At 39.7% G+C, this 21,524-nt stretch overlaps 1 protein-coding gene and 1 long non-coding RNA gene across 3 annotated transcripts in view; both read left to right on the top strand.

Annotated features, from left to right (window-relative positions):
- Positions 1-21,524, top strand: part of LOC308255013 — a 57,175-nt gene that overhangs the window by 666 nt on the left and 34,985 nt on the right. Inside the window, exons 2-3 of one of the 2 annotated variants that reach the window (XR_013961286.1) lie at positions 297-437; positions 1,870-2,022. This is a non-coding gene — a long non-coding RNA (uncharacterized lncRNA). Of the gene's footprint in view, positions 1-293; positions 438-1,869; positions 2,023-21,524 lie in introns of both variants that reach the window. The other variant, XR_013961287.1, reaches the window with a different exon arrangement.
- LOC308255011 (small ubiquitin-related modifier 1-like) lies at positions 9,742-11,005 on the top strand. The gene has a single exon (XM_080681777.1). The coding sequence runs from the start codon at positions 9,964-9,966 to the stop codon at positions 10,315-10,317; it is 354 nt and encodes a 117-aa protein (XP_080537903.1). The 5' UTR covers positions 9,742-9,963; the 3' UTR covers positions 10,318-11,005.

Here is a 21,524-nt window from a genome sequence, read left to right as displayed (position 1 = left end):
ATTAGCTCTGGTTTGGTTGGTGACCAAATTTTGTGATTGCTTGCACTGAACTGCGCTGTTTGACTACTGCAAATGTTGCAAGACCTCTTCACTGTTGTATGACAAATAAAGCAGGTTTTTATTCTTGAAAGACTATAGAATGTACTCTTTGAGGAGCAAGCTGTAACATGTATAACTAGTTTAGGTATAACAACAGTAACTATTATTTACCAGGGAACAGGCTCTTGGCAGATAATCTAATGATCTAAAATAGTGTTCGTTGGGTATATGTTAATGTTTGTATGTTTTATTAGCAGCGGTTGTTTTCTTATTCTTGTTTGAAAACTTGGATGATGGTTTCAAAGCTACTTGGACCTAGCCTGTACCTGTCGTAGCCAGAAAAAGCAGCGTCAGTCCCTGGAGTGACTGAAGTGTTTACTGAAAACTACTTGCTGGAGGTAACTTTATGTGAATTTTTAAAACTTGTCCAAGTAATAATTCCAGGAGGGGGTCAGAATTTATTTTAACAACCTTCATTCCAGAGGTCAAGGTGGAGAGACAGTGTTCCCAATTACTGTCTCCCCAATAGTTTGCTCTGCCGCATCCCTTGCTAAACACATAGGAGCCCTGGGCCAGAGGGAAAAGTGCATGAGAGCCCTAGATGGTTTGGCTCAGTGGATAGAGCGTTCACCTGCGGACTGAAGGGTCCCAGGTTCGATTCCAGCCAAGGGCACATGTCTGGGTTGTGGGCTCCATCCCCAGTAGGGGGCGTGCAGGAGGAGACAGCCAATCAATGATTCTCTGTCATCATTGATGTTTCTATCTCTCTCTCCCTCTCCCTTCTTCCCTGAAATCAATAAAGAAATACATTTTTAAGAAAAGTGCATGAGAAAGCCCCTGTAGCTCTTTGGCTCTAGTGTTCGACCATGCCTTCACAGTTTAATGTTACTGAGCTAGCTTCCAGGTCCAGGGCAGGCTGCAAGCCCAGGTATGGCATAGAGTTGCCACTGCTGAGCTCCTGTTGCAACCTGCATTGCCTGAATGAGAGGCGGTGTCAAGATTTGTTCTTTCTGTAGTGAGAGTCAGTTTGTGAGTTGAGATTCACTTGTCTCTGCTGATCATGTATACTCTAAGTCACTCTGAGCCCGTTTCCCCTTCTATTTGTGGAAAGTATACCAGTTAGCACTGGTGTTCTTTCCACTTTAAAATTCTGTCAGTTGAACTGGATTTGGCCATTTTTCTGACGTATGCTTCATAAGCAATGCAGAGTAAGGAACTTAGTGAAAACATCATAGCCAGTTTTGTTAAGGTCTTGTTCTTTATTTGAAAAAGTCCTTAAATGGGTTTTAATTCTCTCTCAAATGTCTTCCAGAATACCAGCTTAGAATAACAAGGAAGTGAGGTCTGCCTGTATTTATTTTTAAGAACTAAAACTGTATCCATGTAACTAACCAAATTAACTAAACCTTACACTTTTAATTAAGTAGGGTTTGTCTTTGCATAGGAATTGACTTAGAGGAAGGGAGAGAGAGAAAGCGAAAGAAACATCCATTTTTGTTGTTGTTTCACTTACTGTTGTTCCACAATCTTGGCATATTGGGGTGATGCTCCAGCCAACTGAGCTACCTGGTGATTTCAACTAGTGTGCCACAAGAATTTTTAAAACATGCAGTACCTGGCTATAGTCAGGGGCACTGACCTCTTTTCCCTTAGATTGCCAAATGAAAAAAAAATGACAACAGCCAACACAACAATAGCTGTCTGGTGTGAATGAGTCAAAATTACACCTTTTTAAAATTTTGTCAGATGAGCAAAAACATATTTTTTATTGTACTGCAGAATTTTAGTAATCCTATATAATAAATGCCTAATATGCAAATTGCCCCTCAGGCGGTCGTTCAACCGGGAGTTCGACCACTCATTATGATGTGCACTGACCACCAGGGGACGGCAGACACGGTGCTGGCAGCAGGCGGCAGTAGAGGTGCTGCCAGCCCCGATGGGCCCCGACAAGAGCGGGACCGCAGTGGGATGGTGGAGCAGGTGAGCGGGCAGCACCAGGCCAAGGGGGGTGTGAGTGGGGGCCCGATTGAGTGGCAGCAGTGGGGGGCAGGTCACCACCTGGCTCCCAGGAGCTGAGGGAGCCAGGTGGGGGGCCTGGCCCTGATTGATCGCCCTGCAGACGGGATGATGGAGCGGCGCCAGGCCACGGCAGGGTACCAGGTGGGGCTGTGAGGCTGGGGGCGCAAGCTGGGGCCTGATCTCCGCAGGCCACCCCAACGGACCCCACCCGTGCATGAATTCGTGCACCAGGCCTCTAGTTAGTTTATGTGTGCCATGAGATGAAAAAGGCTGAAAATTGCTGCTCTATTGCAATTATATTTTGAAAATGGAATCTTACAGAATTGTAACAGTTTTTTTTCTCTTAAAAAGTTAATTCCTAGTCATTGTCATGTGTTTGTTTATAAGTATTTTCTTTGGATGGTACAAAGTTACATTTTACCCTGACTCGTGTCAAAACTGTGAATGAGTGAAACCTGAATAAGATTCACTTGTAATGATCTAGACCTGACTAAACATTTTGAGAGCTTTCTTACATGTTCAACATTTTGTGCTTATTTCCCTGCAGCAACACTTTACATATTTGACTCACTTTGATGGAATTGGTTTCTTCCCTAAGTCTTTTTTTATATTATGAGTTTTTTCTTCCATAGATACACAATGTAAATACATTTCTTAATAGGCATATTTCTGTGATTTAAGTAATTATCAAGTTTTAGTGCTATTTGGAAGATCATACTAAAGAAGAATAATTTTTAAAGCTATTTATTGAGTTGTTACTGTGTACCAGGTACTGAGCTAGATGCTTCACCATCTATTATCACTAATCCTGAGACTAAACAATCCCCCGCGATAGTATTCTTATATCCATTTTACAGATAAGGAACCAGAGACTTTAAAAGTACAGCAGGGCCCGGCTGGTGTGGCTCAATGGTTGAGTGTCGACCCATGAACGAGGAGGTCCCAGGTTCACTTCCTGATTGGGGTACATGCCCAGTACTCGATCCCCAGTAGGGGGTGTGCAGGAGGCAGCAGATCGTTATCTCTCTCTAGTGGAGGTTTCCATCTCTCTATTCCTCTCCCACTCTCTCTCTCTAAAAAAAAAAAGTACAGCAGGATTCTAAGCACATCTGCCTAAATCTCTGCCTTTTTTTAATGTCCAAAGACTTGGCAAAAAAATATGGTAATTTTATAAAATGAAAAGTGTGCGTTTTGACTCTATAATTGTTAATTAACTGATAATCACAACTAAAATCTTCCTATATTTCAAAATTGCCCACTGCCCAGGTGGTGGCAGCATGTCTCAAAGAGCTGTTGAGGTTCAGAAGATTCTCCATCCTTGACAGTTGATTTGCCGCTTCATCTCACATATTTGACCTGTCTGCCAACCTCTAACTTCTGTATTGGGCCTTTCACTATTAGAGCAGCCGATCAGTGATTCCGTCGTCTCCTCCGTCTTGTCTTCTGAATGGGTCCTACTCTGCCAGTTTGCTTTCAGCCTGTTTTGCTTATAAAGCTTCACCAAGTTATTATTTTCCAGAAAGGTCTTTCAGGTCTATCCAGTAACACAAAGAACTTTTTTTTCAAATGTTGTTACTTTTCATCCATTGTTAAATGTAATTTAAATAATTAGCTAATATTATGAAATACTTGTTTAAATTAGAAGGCATTCTTGAAAACTTACGGGATATACCAGTTAAGGAGGTAATGAAATACTTTTAAAAGATAGAATTAGTTTTCTCTCTTTTAGATCTAGACCTGACTAAACATTTTGAGAGCTTTCTTACAGTAAAGAACGAGAAGATTCAGCAGGGAGCAGTGCAATGTTATCTAATTCAGAAGTAATGCATACACATATATAGCAGGATAACTAGTTAGACCTACTTTAGCCAAAAATTGCTTGTAACATTAGTTTCATATTTTTGCATGGCTACTGCCTTCCTTCCTCCTCACAAAACCCCTCTCTACCCCTGTTGCTTTTTTTTTTTCCACAATACCTCATTTTGACATCTATTTGCTTACTGATTTAATGTCTGTTTTTCCTATTAGATGGTAAGTTATATGAGATCAGTTAACCCAGAACCAAGAATATTGTTTTGAATAATTGATTCCAAGTTATAGCATTGCTGCTTAAAAATGAAACTGTTAGTGTTTGAACGAATCATGAAATAATATAAACCCTGGGGAGTTGTGAAGCTCATATTAAAGTACCAAACTGTTGCAACAGGTTTGGAAAGTAATAAGGGATGCCTCAGTAAGAAGGGTCTCAAGGTTAGCAAATAAGATGTGTGGGGAAAGGTAAAAAGAATTGTGATTATCTTGTTAACGAAAGAAGATTAGTTGCTTAAAGATTTCCAAGTATGTAAAAGTGTGTACTAGGAATGTAGTGATTCATTATCTTCATTGATAAGATAAAGGTAATTTGTCCTAGACCGTAGGTGCTGAGAAATAAGATACAAACAAGCTATACTGGAGATCTAAACAGAGATCTTTGAAAATGGGCTATGAGTGTATATGCAGGCTAGATGACCTGTCTAGATATTTCCAGCTTTATGATTCCAAATGTGGATTGCAGAAGAAATACTGGAACTAGATAGCAGATGCTGCTCTGGTTGATTATTCCTTTCTGTCCCTGGCCTTTTCCACACACTTTAGAAACATTTCAGTGTGTTTGTGCACAGTCAATACAGGTGGTTTATATGTTACTGATTTTAGTTTACAGAATTGTTTTCACTTAATACTGAAAATTGGGTGTTTCTGCTTTTTAACACTGACTGTTTACCTTTACAATTCTGTATCTCCAGAATGTACTATATATGCACTTGCAGCAAACTAATTCCCTGTAGAGAGAAGGGCACCCTTTTGAGGGGGTAAAATTTTTAGCAAATACATCTGAAGCTTTGGTTTGCAATTCTATTAAAGTTCTGAGAAACACTAAGCTTTCCTGCTGAGTCTAGAGGTTCAATTATTAGGCCTACCTCTAAATGATGTAATTATACTAGCCATGTCAAGTCATCCGTTATTTCTGTTCTGAGGTCTCCTAAAGATTAAACAAGAACTATTGTCCAGTTGGAAAAACTAATCCATATGATATAAGAATTCTTTAGTGTAAAAGCAATATGTATTGCAAAAACAGCTCAAGCAATATCACCTTCACTAAGTAGCATTTTAATTTGACAACTTTGACCTTCACCTAAGCAAACTATTGGAAATAACCACATAAAACATGTTAATCATATTCGCTGTATTTTCAAAAACATTGTCCTTTGTGTCATACAATACCCTTTATATAAAATCCCATTTAAGATAGGCTAGAGTGTTATTCTAAAAAAGTTCTGGAAGCCACTTAAAAATAGTTTTCATTTAATTTGTAAATGTATATTTCAATTAGAATTGACATACAATATTATATTAGTTTCTGGTGTACAATAGTGTGATTAGATATTTATATACCTTACAAAGTGGTCATCCCAAGTCTAGTACTCATCTGACACCCTATATAGTTATTACAGTATTATTGACTATATTCCCTATGTACTTTCTATCCCTATTACTATTTTTACAACTGGCAGTTTGTACTTCTTAATCCTTTCTACGTTTTTCACCCATTCCTTTAACCTTGCTTCATCTGACAACCATCAATTTGTTCTCTGTATCTGCGAGTTTGTTTCTGTTTTCATTGTTTATGTGAAATCATACAGTATTTGTGTTTTTGTTTGTTTGATTGATTTACTTTACTCAGCATAATACCCTCTGAGTCCATCCATGTTGTTGCACATGGCAAGTTTTCACTCTTTTATGGCCAAGTAATATTCCATTACGTAAATGTACCACAGCTTTTTTATCCACTCATCTACTAATGCACACTTAGGTTGTCTCTGTAGCTTGGCTATTTTAAATAATGGTGCAGCGAACATAGAAGTCCATATATATTTATATTTACAAATTAGTATTTTAGGTTTCTTCATATAAATACCCAGAATTGGGATTGCTGTATTATGTAGTAGTTCTATTTTTTATTTTTTCAGTAACTTTCATACTGTTTTCCATAGTGGCTGCACCTATTTTCAATCCCACCAAACAGTATGTGAGGGTTCCCTTTTCTTCACATCCTTGCCAACACTTGTTTTTGGTTGACTTATTGATGATAGCCATTCTGACACGTGGGAGGTGATATCTCATTGAGGTTTTAATTTTGCATTTCTCTGATGATTAGTGGTGTTGAGCATCCTTTCATATGTCTATTAGCCATCTGTGTGTCTTTGGATAACTTTCTAATCAGGTCCTCTGCCAATTTTTTAATCAGGTTGTTAGTTTTTTTGGTGTTAAGTTGTATGAGTTTTTTATTTTAATTATTAATCCCTTATCAGATGTTTTATTGGCAACTATCTTATCTTCTCCCATCCAGTACGTTGTCTTTTCATTATGTTGATGGTTTCTTACACTGTGCAATAACTTTTTAGTTTGATGTAGTCTCATTTGTTTATTTTTTCCCTTTGTTTCCCTTGCCCAAGGAGATCTATCCAAAAAATAAGAGCAGTTTCAGGGAGTTTTCTTCTAGGACTTTCATGGTTTCAGGTATGGAAGCCACTTTTTGATAAGAGTCTTGCCTCTCTTTGATTTATTGTGAGGAAGCTCAAGAACCAAATTTGAAATTCATGTTTAGCATCCATCCTGACCTGCATGCTTACATTTCTTTTTAAGCATATTTTTCTTATGTTAGGCTTCTTTTGCTTCTGGAGGCAACACATTCTATAACTAGGAATAATGCTCTCACTTACCTACCAAGTGACATTGAGGGATGCCAGTTTTGAATGGGGCCCAGAGCAGGAAAGGGCTCTGCAACAGTTCCAGGCTTTAGGGCAAACATTCCTGATTGACACTTGGACCATATGATCCAGCAGACTGTAGTGTCAGTGGTGGGAATTTATGGCAAGTCCAGAGGGAGAATCACAATGCAGGTCCCTGGGATTCTAGAGCAAGGTCATGCATCTGCAGCAGATAATTGTACGCCCATTGAAAAACAGCTCTTGGAATGTAACTGGGTCTTGTAGGGCCTGAATGCTTCACCACAAGACGCTTAAACCTGCCCCTCCTCCCTGTCCCTATCCAACTGAGTGGCCAATTTTCTAACTCCATCATTCTACCTATGTTTATTTTTTTATATTATCTTGATCTTTATAATCTTTCTTATGTGTTTTTATTGATTTTTAGAGACAGGGAAAGGAGAGGGATAGAGAGATAGAAACATCCATGATAGAGAAACGTCATCGATCAGCTGGCTCCTGTACACCCTCCCACCCCACTGGGGATTGAGCCCCCAATCCAAGCATGTGCCTTAACCAGGAATCAAACCAGTAACCTCTTGATTCCTGGGTTGACACTCAAACCCCTGAGCCACACTAGTTGGGCTCTACCAATATATTTTAGTTGGCATTCCAATAAAAGTGTTTTCCCTTCTCCCACATTTATTGATTGATTGATTAATAACAGATGGACTTATGGATTCCTAGCATTAAAATCCTTTACTATTATTGTTTATTTAGATGTTCTGTTTCTTCCAGATTTGATGATGAGAGCCCCAGAATGTGTCCTGTATGTGTCAAGAGCCCCACTGTGTCGTGGCCCCATCATTCTTTATTTTAATCCTCACCTGAGGATGTGTTTTTATTGATTTTAGAGGAAGTGAGAGGGACAGAGAGAAACATCGATGTGAGAGAGAAAATGGATCAGTTGCCTCCTGTACATGACTCAACCAGGGATTAAACCTGCAACCTTTTGGTTTATGGGACAATGCTCCAACCAACTGAGCCACTAAAAATGATGTCCTCATCATTCTTTGAGTCCTTTCTTACTTTGTGGTACAGCCACATGTTCCAAATTCATCTTGTATTTTCCCTGCCTCAGCCCTCGAAGCAGCCATTTTTTTTTTTTTTATTTTTTTTTCCAAGGAGCCCTGGTTTCTTTTTGTGGAGTCTGGAATTCAGGAACCAAAAGCTGAGTGCTAAGTTTTCTCATTGCTACTGGTGTGTCATTGCTTGTAGTCCCTCTCAGCAGGCAGACATATATACAAATATCTATATTTACTTCTAGACCTGTTGCAAACCACGAATTTATACTGATCACTTCAATTCCAGTCTGTCACTACTTTCTAGTTTTCCTTTTTCATCTTGGTAATTCCCTCAACAGAAGGAAACCTGATTGCCATTATCCTCAGTGTATTTACTCATTTGCTCAAGGCTGGAATACATGAAAGGTTGTTTTAGATTGCTAATTCATTACTGTGAAAGGAAAACTTACCAGATTTTTAGGTGTCCCGTCTGTTTTCACCCCGTCTCTCAGTTTGGAAGCCAACTGAGCTATCTTTTAAGCTAGTTTCATAAATTCAAACTTAAGCCCCAAATAAGCATGTCTAGACTATTTAAACTGGGTGGCTCAGAGAATGAATGTTTAAAAGGCTGTAGAGCTTCAGTCCAGATCAGTAGCTTCAATTCTCATGTTTGCAGTAACTCATAGTGGCTGACACAGAATTGCTTTTGTTGGGTAACAGTAGCTGATCATGACTTTATCTTCCAGGTCTTGGTGAGTATAATCATGTCACTAAGAATTGCCACCTCAGCTGAAGGAAAGGGCAGATTTCCCCTCAAAGGTGCTGTTTAATCATTTTTAAAGCAAATTACAATAGATTGTTCATAAGTCACTTATGCCCATGCTTGAAGTACTTAAAGCACAATTTCTCAGTTACTAGTACATCTTTTATAACCTTGCATTATGGTCATATCCTTTTGAAAATCATAACAGGCTTTAGGAGCTACTAGTGTTTTTGAACAATTATTTAGAAAATGATTCCAAGAAAAACATGCTATCAAAAGCAGTATTCTATTTGGAAAGCTAGCACTTTCTTTCTGTATCAAAAACTAATTAACTTTGGAGCAATGGCATTTTGTAGCTTGAGTAGAAAAGTTCAGGGTTTTGTGTAAATATGCCGTCAACATCTTGTTTAAGGATGCAAGTCATTTGTGCCTTAATAAGGATTTCTTTTTGCTTTTAATACTTTGTGTAATTTGCTAAATATTTTTAAGCAATTTCAACTTGCCATCTTAGCATTAAATGATAAGGTGTCCAAAGATGAATGACTCCTTTTGTATTGATAGGCCCTTTAAGGAAGGCTTAAATTCTGGTTAGTGAGATCAGTATTCAGTGTTGTTCAGTACCTTGGCTTCTCCCTCCAAAATGAGAGGTAAACTTAAAATTGTTTACTCTCATCAGCATAAAGTCAGTACATGAACTTGCCTATTTTTTTTATATTGTACCTTTATATTTACCTGCCCTTCACTAAAAATAAATTATATGTTAAATTCTTAAACTGGCCTGTCTTCTGTGAACTTGTATAATTGAGAAAATGTTTGGAAAAAGAAAGAGGAGCACTTTTAATCTGAAAAGCACATTGACCTAATTCATAAGGCCATGTGAAGGCTAGAGTTATGCAAGCTGACCTGCTTTGATATTATCTTGTCCAAATGGCCTTAAATGAATGCATCTATAGTTAGATGAAACAACTAATGAAACAAAATATAAATTTATTATTAGAAAGTACACCTGTCAGTTTACTCCTAGTTCATCTCTGCTAAAGCAGGTTGGATCAGTTTTACAATGCTAAGACAGTCTGGTTGGGATTCTTAACTTTAAGGTAGGTTAATTTTTTAGCCAAGTATCATTAAATGTCTGTGGTAGGCAGCTTCTAAAAAGGCTCCCAATGATACCCATTTCCTGGATCCAGGCCCTTGTATCATTTCCTCCCATTGAGTTTGGGCTAGCATGCTTTTGATTAATAGAATATGGCAAGATTTGTAAACCCCGGAGCGAGGTCCTGCCTACCCGAGGCCGCTGCGGTGCGGAGACCCCAGGTGAAGCGCTGTCACCATGTCTGACCAGGAGGCAAAACCTTCAACTGAGGACTTGGGGGATAAGAAGGAAGGAGAATACATTAAACTCAAAGTCATTGGACAGGATAGCAGTGAGATTCACTTCAAAGTGAAAATGACAACACATCTCAAGAAACTCAAAGAATCATACTGTCAAAGACAGGGAGTTCCAATGAATTCACTCAGGTTTCTCTTTGAAGGTCAGAGAATTGCTGATAATCACACTCCAAAAGAACTGGGAATGGAGGAAGAAGATGTGATTGAAGTTTATCAGGAACAAACGGGGTCATTCAACAGTTTAGATATTCTTTTTATTTTATTTTATTTTCCCTCAATCCTTTTTTATTTTTAAAAATAGTTCTTTTGTAATGTGGTGTTAAAATGGAATTGAAAACTGATGCCCCCCCCCCATCTCTTTAAAACATCTGGTAATTTGAATTCTAGTGCCCATTATTTATTATTGTTTGTTTTCATTGTGCTGATTTTTGGTGATCAAATGTCAGCCTCCTTCATATTGCCCTCTCCTTTTGAAATATTACGTGTGTGCACAGGGAGGCCACCTTTTTCAGGACTGTGCATTTTCAGGCTTGTGATATAAATAAGGTCGACCAGTGCAAGTGTTTGTAATGACTTCTAATTGGCCCTGAAGTTCTAGCATGTGATTGCTTCACTCCTGGACTATGACTTTCAGTGGGAGGTGGAAGGTTTTCAGAGAACTGAACAGTGGAAAAATGACCTTTTCTCAGCTTGAAGCTACTTTTAAAATCTGAAGGTCTGGACCAAAAAGAAGAGGAATATCAGGTTGGAGTCAAGATGACAGATGAGGTGAGAGTAAAGACTAACTCCAAAGATGGCTTCACTGAAGAGAAAGCATTTTAAGAGTAAAGAAAAATCTTGACAGAAGATCCCAGAACAGTTTTAATTTTCATTAGCAGTTAATAAAGTTATTCATGCAGAAATGTGTGCAACAGAACACTGCTCTTCTTTATTTTATTTGTACTTTTTGGCCTTGGATTTGGGTTTTAAATGGACATTGTCTGTACCAGCTTCATTAAAATAAACAAAATGTTTGCCCTGACCGGTTTGGCTCAGTGGCTAGAGCGTCGGCCTGGGGACTGAGGGGTCCCGGGTTCGATTCCGGTCAAGGGCATGTACCTTGGTTGCGGGCACATCCCCAGTTGGGGGTGTGCAGGAGGCAGCTGACCGATGTCTCTCTCTCATCGATGTTTCTAACTCTCTATCCCTCTCCCTTCCTCTCTGTGAAAAAATCAATAAAATATATTTAAAAAAATAAAAATAAACAAAATGTTTGTAAAAATCTTAAAAAAAAACAGAATATGGCAAAAGTGATGGGATGTCACTTCCAAGATTAAGTTACAGAAAGAGTCTGGCTTCCATCTTGCTCACCTTCTCTCACACTTTAGTGGAAGCCAGTTGCCATGCTGTAAGCTGCCCTACAGACAGGCAGGGGAACTGGGGAGGGCTTCTGGCCACATTCAGTGAGGAACAGAATCCTCCATAACCATATGAGTGTGGCTGCAAGCTCTTCTTCCTTGTCTAACCGTGGGATGAAGGCAGCCTCTGCCGACACCATGAATACAGGCTTGTGAGAAATCCTGAGCAAGACTGACTGTGGGGCTATCAGTGTTGGTTGTTTTAAGCTGCTAAATTCAGGGATAATTTGTTCCTCAGCCATAGATAAGTAATACAGTGTCCTTTCTAAAAAAAAAAAATCATAAAAGACCCTCACACTTCTCTAGGAGGTGGAGGATACAGTAGAGGGTAGCATTTCCAGATAGTGATTTAGCACAGTGAGTTTCTACCACTAACAATATTCAAATCAATAGAGAGTTTTCAAGAATTACAAGTGCCTGAGCTTTGCCCCCCAAAATTCAGTTTAAGTTGTTCTGGGATGAGGTCCAGGCCTCATAATTTTTCAAAGTTCCTCAGTATTTTTTCAGCTCCCATAAGTAGATGAAGAATTACTGATTTAGCATAAATTTATTAAGCCCCTTCTGTGCACCAGGGGTAGAGAGCTCACCCTTTATCCCCAGATTAGGAGAAAAGACAAGTAAGTCAACACACTGACCACAATGTGACAAATGTTTGGGGAGTCACACACATGATAGAAGAAGCACAGAAGAGGAAACACCTAATGCAGCTTGATAAAGTAAGAAAAGGTTTGACAGGAGATGTTAGGCCAAGTCTGAAGCTGGAAGTAAAAGCTAGTCAGCTAGAACATTGGGTGGGGGTAGGAGGAGTGGGGGTAAGCATTATAGGCAAAGGAATTAACCAGTAAAGATACAAAGTGTTAGAGAATAATCAGGGAAATATATGTCCATATTTGAGTAATAGGGAAGGAATAAACTCTGGAAGGGTAGGGTGAGTATTGAGAGAACACAGAATGAGGGTCCAGAGATCAGTTTGGATGAGGACATTGGCGGGAGGGATGAAGCGGAGAGGGAGGATTCATTTGCTGTTGGGGACATATAGGACTGGGAGGTAGCACTGAAATGCAAAGGGAGGGGCCCACGTTGCCTGCCAGGTTCAGGCTTGGCAATTGTATGGGTGTTAGACTGTAACTTTGGCAGCAACCACGGGGGCAGCAAAAGCAGAAGACAGGGAAATGAACAATTCGGTTTCAGATCTAAATCTAAAGCCTCAGAAGAAACAACTGGTTGCTGTTGGTACTAGAAACGAAAACCAAATTGACATGTCACTTGCCAAAAGAGCACATCTTTGTGGATGATTTTGTGTATTTGGAAGTAATCACGAACATAGCTTCTGTTTTGTCTCCATGTGTTTTGGTGATTTGCAGTCAGCTTTCAAGAAGACGGGGAGATCTTGAGAATTAGCTATATTGCCTTTTATAAAGCATTCTATTTCACTAAACCAAAGAAACCTTCAAAATTGAACCACATAGGCTGCTTTTCACTATTTTTTCCACTCATCACGTGCTGCTCCTTAGACACCTTTGCCTCTCGCCATTTCGGTGAGGGATGCCTTGGTTTGCCCAACTAATGGTAGAATTTTAAACTGACATCAGATTACATTGTGTCATGAGGTGGGAAGGGTTCAGATGGTGACATCCACATATCCTCTTTATGATCTGGTCATTGTTTTAATTTCAAAGGAGCGACACACTCAGCTCAGTACTTCAGTCTATTTAAAGCATGTTAACTGGTGTATCAGAGCCATGTTACACATTCTTATTATGAATCCCTGACACTGACATGAGCTTTCTAGTTTCAGTCTGTCCATGAATTGTTGGTGCTTTTTTATTTTAAGAAACAAAGATATGTAGTATTCCCATTATTTTCTTTTTTAAAAATACTTTTTTATTGATTTCAGAGAGGAAGGGAGAGGGAGAGGAAGATAGAAACGTCAGTGATGAGAGAGAATCATTGATCAACTGCTTCCTGCACTCCCTACACTGGGAATCCAGCCTGCAACCTGAGCATGTGCCCTGACTAGGAATCCATTTGTGACCTCCTAGTTCATAGGTCAGTGCTCAACCACTGCACCACACCAGCCAGGCCCCTTTGTATGCTTTTGATAAACTGACACTTTTGAACCTTTAAAACTATTTTCTTGCTTCCCACCACAGGGAAATACAACTGACTCTTACTGTGAAAAGAGGATTGCACTGTCTCATCATCAAGCCCACCTTGAGGCTGGTGTTAAAAAAAAAAAAAAAATGCTGATGCCTGCATAACATGTATCTCTTAAGTAAATCAAACCTGTAATTCTACTTGGCTGCCTCTAAGTCATTTTGATTCCTGCCAACAAGAACATTAATGAACCTAGTATCTCCATAGCCTTATTTGTGTGTAAGACTCCATTCCTTATGCCTCGTTCCAGCAGCTGCCCCGCTCCATCTGATAAAGTGGAAAGCTGGAGCAGGTCACACAAATCCAGAGCATTGCTTAAACCCAGATTAATGTAGGCAGCATTCTCTAATTCTTACATCTGCTTTTAGGATGGCAAATAATAGGTTTCTGGGGCATGGATTTGAAAAAACATCCATACACTAGTAATCTTGTCATGAAGAAGCATTTTATGAAATTCAAATTATTTATGCCCTTATTCTTCCTACTTTTATTCTTTTGACAATGATAAATAATTATATTGTACATTTTGCTTTGGGATCTTGGTTTACCTCCATGGATTTACAGTTGTGGGACTATTCCAGAATAAGTAGTGCTTCCAATGATGGGCTATAACAAATCCCGAAATGGCATGAGAAAAATATAGGAAGTATGGTAAAATGGATGTAAAAATATAAAAGAATACTAGTATAGCCCTAGCTGGTTTGGCTCAGTGGATAGAGAGTCGGCCCTCAAGACTAAAGGGTCCTGGGTTCGATTCCAGTCAAGGGCATGCACCTCGGTTGCAGACTCAAACCACGGCCTTGGCCCTGGGCCCAGGTGCATGCAGGAGGCAATCAGTCGATGTGTCTTTCTCGAATCAATGTTTCTCTCTGTCTCTTCCCCCCTCCCTTATACTCTCTCTAAAAATCAATGGAAAAATATCCTCAGGTGAGTATTAACAGCAACAACAATAAAATTGTTTCTAAATTTCTCTACACTAGAAACACCTGGAGATCTCTTTAAAATTCCATTGCCCAGGCCAAATCCAAGACCAATTAAATCACACTTTCTTGGGGTGGGACATGAGTATTTTGACTCCTCAGGTGATTCCAATGTGCAGACAAGCTTGGGAATCATTGATTTAGACAACTACTCCATGATTGCAAGAGAGCACAGCTCTGGCTTCTCATGGACTCCTGCCTGCCCTTGGCAGGAGGTTCTCTGCTGTCCAGATTCACCAATTTTGCCAACTTTGAGCCTAAGCAGGGGCACAGAATGAGAGGAAATTTAATCACAGACAGACAACAGTTAAGCATCAAAACTACAGGTGGTTTATAACATAGTTGATTAGCAAATTTTTTTAAGTAATTTTTATTTGTAATTTTTCCTGACAACAAAAACTGCATCTCATTTGATTTTTTCTGTTTCAGTCTCAGATACTAGAAGCTTATGCTGTTAGTTTTATCAGACTGCTCCACCAGGGTAACATTTTTGTCATGCTTTGGGTGATTGTTTTAGAATTCCTTCTTTGAGTTAGTCATCTTTAAAATACCTAACTCAGAGTGAGAATTGTCCATTCGCCTTGTTTAAAGAAACAGTTTGACACTGAGACAAGCATTTAAAATTTTATTTTCCTTATATATACAGCTCATTGCTTATTTATATAATCAATCATTGCCTGCCCACAAACTGAGGGAAGCTTGATTTTAGATGTAACAATTGTTTACTCAAAGGGACCGAATATACATAGTTGATACCTTTTATCATAATTAGCATTTTTACAAATAACCACCATGCTGGCCTATAAAATTTTAAAGCTAATAGTGTAACCCAGTGGTCGGCAAACTGTGGCTCGCGAGCCACATGCGGCTCCTTGGCCCCTTGAGTGTGGCTCTTCCACAAAATACCACGAGTATTTTTTTTTAATTTAATATTTATTGTTCAGATTATTACAATTGTTCCTCTTTTTTCCCCCCATAGCTCCCCTCCACCCGGTTCCCACCCCACCCTCTGCCCTTACCTCCCCCCCAACTGTACTCATCCATAGGTGTACACTTTTTGTCCAGTCTCTTCCCGCACCTCCCACACCCCTTTCCCCCCTAGAATTGTCAGTCCACTCCCTTTCTATGCCCCTGATTCTGTTATATTCACCAGTTTATTCTGTTCATCAGATTTTTTATTCACTTGATTTTTAGATTCACTTGTTGATAGATATGTATTTGTTGTTCATAATTTTTATCTTTACCTTTTTCTTCTTCTTCCTGTTCTTAAAGAATACCTTTCAGCATTTCATATAATACTGGTTTGTTGGTGATGAACTCCTTTAGCTTTTTCTTATCTGTGAAGCTCTTTATCTGCCCTTCAATTCTGAATGATAGCTTTGCTGGATAGAGTAATCTTGGTTGTAGGTTCTTGCTATTCATCACTTTGAATATTTCTTGCCACTCCCTTCTGGCCTGCATAGTTTCTGTTGAGAAATCAGCTGACAATTGTATGGGTGCGCCCTTGTAGGTAATTAACTGTTTTTCTCTTGCTGCTTTTAATATTCTCTCTTTGTCTTTTGCCCTTGGCATTTTAATTATGATGTGTCTTGGTGTAGTCCTCTTTGGATTCCTTTTGTTTGGGGTTCTGTGTGCTTCCTGGACTTGTAAGTCTATTTCTTTCACCAGGTGGGGGAAGTTTTCAGTCATTATTTCTTCAAATAGGTTTTCAGTATCTTGCTCTCTCTTTTCTTCTGGCACCCCCATAATTCGGATGTTGGTACGCTTGAGGTTGTCCCAGAGGCTCCTTACACTATCTTCAAATTTTTGGATTCTTTTTTCTTTTTTCTTTTCCAGCTGAGTGTTTTTTGCTTCTTTGTATTTCAAATTTTTGACTTGATTCTTGCGTTCCTCTAGTCTGCTGTTAGGTCTCTGTATAATATTTTTTATTTCAGTCCGTGTATGTTTAATTTCTAGTTGGTCCTTTTTCATATCCTCGAGGGTCTCGCTAAATTTATCGGCCTTTTCTAGGAAATTCTTGAAAAACCTTATAACCGTGGTTTTGAACTCTATATCCAGTCGTTTGTTTTCTTCCATTTCTTTCATTTGTGATCTGTTTCCTTGTCTCCGCATTTTTGCTGCTTCCCTGAGTTGGTAGAGTAGCTTTGTGTGGTAGGTGTCCTATAGGGCCCAGTGGCTCAGCCTCCCCAGTTACCTGAGGTGGACACTCTTGGTGCACCTTTTTGTGGACTGTGTGCTCACCCTTGTTGTAGGTAAGTCTTGATTGTTGTTGGTATCACTGGGAGGAATTGACCTCCAGGCCAATTGGCTGTGAGGATCAGCTGTGTCTACGCTGGGAAAACTTCTGTGCTGGAAACACTCTTATGAGACAAGACTTGCAAAATGGCAAAAGCCTCTGTGCTCAGCTTGGATGGGGCTGAGTTTCAGGGCTGAGCAGACAGCCTTGACTTCCCGTCAGCCCTGGCCTAAGAGGCCCCTGGGTCTCAGTGTCCCTCTGTAATCACTGCAAGCACCTCTGAGAGAAAGCCGCCCTCGAGTTTCACCCGCTGCCAGACAGTCCAGTTTCTCCCTCAATGAGTCTGATTTCCCAGGGTCTCGCCCGGGACTGGAGTTCAGTGCAGTCGGGAGCTTCCTTCTCCCTCCCACTTTAGAAAGCCAGCTGCGCACTCAGCCGCCCGTGCACACAGCCGCCCGTCCTCTCCACGTGTGAGTCTCCGTACCTCAGCCTTTTGCAGCTCCTCTGAGTCTCAATGTGCTTTCCTCTTTGCTTCTAGTTGTAGAATTTCCACTCAGCCAGCTTTCCTGTGGTTCTGGATGGTGTCCGTTTTGTCTTTTAGTTGTAGTTTTGATATTGTTGTGCGAGGCAGCAGTTTAGGTGTTTACCTATGCCGCCATCTTGGTTTCTCCTGGGCAAGTCTATTTTGAAGAAGTGGCATTAGAAGAAGTTTAAGTTTAAAAAATTTGGCTCTCAAAAGAAATTTCTATCGTTGTACTGTTGATATTTGGCTCTGTTGACTAATGAGTTTGGCGACCACTGGTGTAACCCAATAAAACAATGATTTTGCTATATCCTATAGAATAAAAGGCTAATATGCAAACAGTGGAACGACCAGTCGCTGTGATGCGCACTGACCACCAGGGGGCAGACGCTTAATGCAGGAGCTGCCAGCTGGTGGTCAATGCACTCCCACAAGGGGAGCACTGCTCAGCCAGAAGCCAGACTCATGGCTGGTGAGCACAGTGGCTGTGGCGGGAGCCTCCCCCACCTCCGCAACAGTGCTAAGGATGTCCAACTGATGGCTTAGGCAACGGCTCCCAGACTGAGAGAGGGCGCAGGTCAGGCTGAGGGACACCCCCCCCCCCAGTGCATGAATTTTGTGCACCGGGCCTCTAGTCTGTGTGTGTGTGTGTGTGTGTGTGTGTGTGTGTGTGTGTGTGTATCTTGAGAGATTAAAAGAAATAAAATTGCAAGTGAAGCCCTGGCTGGTTTGGCTTAGTGCAGTGGTCGGCAAACTGCGGCTCTGTTGACTAATGAGTTTGCCGACCACTGGCTTAGTAGAATCAACTCTGAAAGGTTGCATGTTCAATTCCTGTCAAGGGCACTACCTTGTTCCTTAGTTGCAGGCTCGATCCCTGGCCCTGGTCAAGGCATGTGCAGGAGGCAACCAGTCCATGTATCTCTCACATCTATATTTCTCTCTCTCTGTGTTTCTCCCCCTCCCTTCTACTCTCTCTCTAAAAATCAATGGAAAAATATACCTGGATGAAGATTAACAAAAAAAAATTGTAAGTGAAGCTGCTGGATGGTTGAAATTATCTGAATATCTTTAAAGAATAAACAAGTAAGCTTCTTGCTATAAGTATTTAATTAATTTTAAACCCTATTTGATTTAGAAACCATTCACACTGAATTTCTGGCTTAGTGTTCAATTAAAACCATCTATACTCTTCTGTTCAGGCTCTGGATCCTAATCTTGCTTTGGTTACTTCCCTCTGGTCACTGACTGCTGCTGAAGTGTAAGAAAAGAAGGCATATGACTACAATCTAATTCCTTATATTTGTTACAGGAAAATCTTCAGGGAAAATGTTTACTTAGAAAATGCCTGTGGTAATTAAATATGGAACTGCCATTTAACCCAGTGATCTCACTTTGAGGAATATTTTCTAAGAAACCTGAAGCACCAGTCAGAAAGGATATACGCACCCCTGTGTTCATAGCAGCACAATTTACAATGGCTAAGATCTGCGAACAGTCCAAGTGCCCATCAGTAGATAAGTGGTTAAAGAAGCTGTGATACATTTACACCATGGAATACTATGTAGCCGTAAAAATGAAGGATCTCTTACCCTTTGAGACAGCATGGAGGGACCTGGAGAGTGTTATGCTAAGTGAAATAAGCCAGTCAGAGAAAGACAAGTATCACTTGATCTCACTCATGTGGAATCTAAAGAACAAAATAAACTGATGAACAAAATAGATCCAGAGATATAGAAACATGGAACAGACAGATGAATCTCAGAGGGATAACAGGGGTGGGTGGGTGGGAAGAGATTAACCAAAGAATTTGTATGGGTAAACCATGGAGACAGATAATAGTGTGGTGAAGGCCTGGGAAGGCGGGGGCGGGGGGGGGGGGAGAGAACTGGCTAGAAGGAGTCAGTCAATGACGGGGGTTGGGGGAAGGGGAACATCTGTAATGCTTTCAACAACAAAGATAAATTTAAAAAAAGAAAATGCCTGGTGATTTCGGGGGCCATGGGGATGGGTGGAGGTGGAAGAGTTAGGAATAAAGGGGGTAAATGGAGATGGAAAAAAAAATAATGAAATACCTGTGTATTTTTTTTACTCAACTTATTCTACACATAATCATTTGGGCAAGGTGGTAGAAGTAAATGAGAATGCATGTTTGTCTTATTAAAACCAAAAGATGAGATGTTGCAGTTTCTTACTAAAATTACCCTTTTTTTCATATGAAAATTTAAGAAAACCAAGGACAGCTGTGGTGTGTTGAAAGCACAGGAGTCATGCAGTTGGAAGGCCTGGGGTTTAAATTCGAGTTAATCACAGATGTAAGGTGGTGTTATTTTATCCCTCCTCTGTTACAATGCTTCTTTAATATGTGAAGTTTACATTTTGTCCTACAACACATTTGCTTCTGCTCCATAAAAAAAAAAGAAAAAGTTATGTACTGAATGTCACTCTTTTATTTCATTATAAGTGAGGCAACCCTGGTATATATAAGCCAAATGGTAACTAATCCCAATGAAATGAGATTTGATTTTGAAATAGTCTTAGAATTTGTATTTGAATGAAGGTGGTATTTTGGGAAATTATAATTCACTGTCACCCCGTTTATAACAGTATTGTTGGGGAACAAAATTGTAGTCTTTAATTCTGTTATGTTCTTAAGTGTATGTGGTTATAGAATTTGGGGAAATATCCTTTGAGTCAAATGATGGGCTATAACATGGATATTACTTAGGTAGAATAATGCAACTTCATTATAAGATTGTTCTATATATCTGTCTTTTTCCTTTCCTCCATTCAGAATTTATCCCTAGTCACCTTTTTTAGAAGCAACAATTAGAGGAAGTATTAACTCAGGATGAAATAAAGGATCACCCTAAAAAGAGACGCCTCTTTTCTTTCAGTGTTTATCTTTGCCAGGATAAAGAGGGGCAAATAAAAATGTTGCCTTTAAGGCCTTGATTCTGGATGTTAGATGAAATAGACAGAGTGTTGACCACATGTGACCTAAGCCGTGTTGGTGGTTATTTTACCAAGCTTCGGATCAAGGTTTGCTTGAAATAAGCTGTGCCGTGGATAAACCTTTGAAAGACCCAGGAGTGAACTGTATTGCCCTCTACATTCTTCCCACCAGAACATTACTTTGTGGTATTGATTTTGAAAAATGAAATTTAACTTCTAAGAGCACAGATCAGATTCAGGCATTCTTAAATATGAAATTGCTTTTGACCTACCCAGGAGCTATAGAATAATGATAATCACAGAGGGAAGAATAAAGTCATTGTACAGATTTTTCTGTGCTCCTTTTAGTAAATCTATTCTGGAGTGTAGACGGGGGCAGTTGGTAAACCCGGTTTCTTTATTGTGTGATGCATCAGTTTGATATTTTCAGTCTGTTACCAAGGTTTGTATTGGGATCATTGCTGTGAAAGATGCTCTGAGGATATTGTATCACCAGTTTTTAGATGTTGTTGTAGGTTTCATCCAGAGCAGATGGAAGGGTAACACAGTAACCTAGTACCCCCAATTCAGGAGCGTGGAGAAAAATAGGCTGATGAAGGCTTAACTCAAGTCAGATAATTTATATTATCGGTGGGCACAACTGGATTAGTTTAGGGTTGTGATTTTTGTTTGTTTTTTCAAATAAGCAGATTTTTTCTAAGATTAGAATCAACATTACTGGTGGGAGCAGGAAACTTAGGGGCAGGACATTAGGTAGAAGATCAAAGGACAACTGCTTCTGTGTCACAGCTGTAAGGACAGGAAGATGCCCATGTTTCTCAGGTCTGCTTTTGCATAGTTACATCAACAACATGTGTCAATAGACAAAGGAGAGGCTAAGAATATGTACCATGCCATTCCACCATCAGCCAAAAGCCACATAATGTTCATCATAGGGAATAGTACATTTTGGTGTACTTTTAAACCCTTATTTCTTTCGTTTTTTAAAAATACATTTGAACTCTTACTATGTGCTCAACAGAAGAGTAGGGAAACAAGATTCTAATATAGCATCACTCTTCTCTTTTTTCCCTTAAAGCCAATAGGGTTTAGTGTGTGTATTATACACACACACGTATATGAATGCATTTAATATATAGCATAGTAACCCTTGGGTTTTTAGATGTGTTTTACTATTACTTATTATGTGCTTATTTTAAAAGGGATAACATAACGTACACTTTACAAATGATTGTAAGAGTAAACACCCCTTGTAAC

Source organism: Plecotus auritus, assembly GCF_963455305.1.
Source record: "Plecotus auritus genome assembly, chromosome: 7".
Taxonomy (NCBI): Eukaryota; Metazoa; Chordata; class Mammalia; order Chiroptera; family Vespertilionidae; genus Plecotus; species Plecotus auritus.
This window is presented reverse-complemented; position numbering and strand designations above follow the sequence as displayed.

What these genes read in the sequence shown, in the direction of transcription:
- LOC308255011 (XM_080681777.1), top strand. Translation starts at nt 9,964, where the DNA reads ATGTCTGACCAGGAGGCAAAACCTTCAACTGAGGACTTGGGGGATAAG.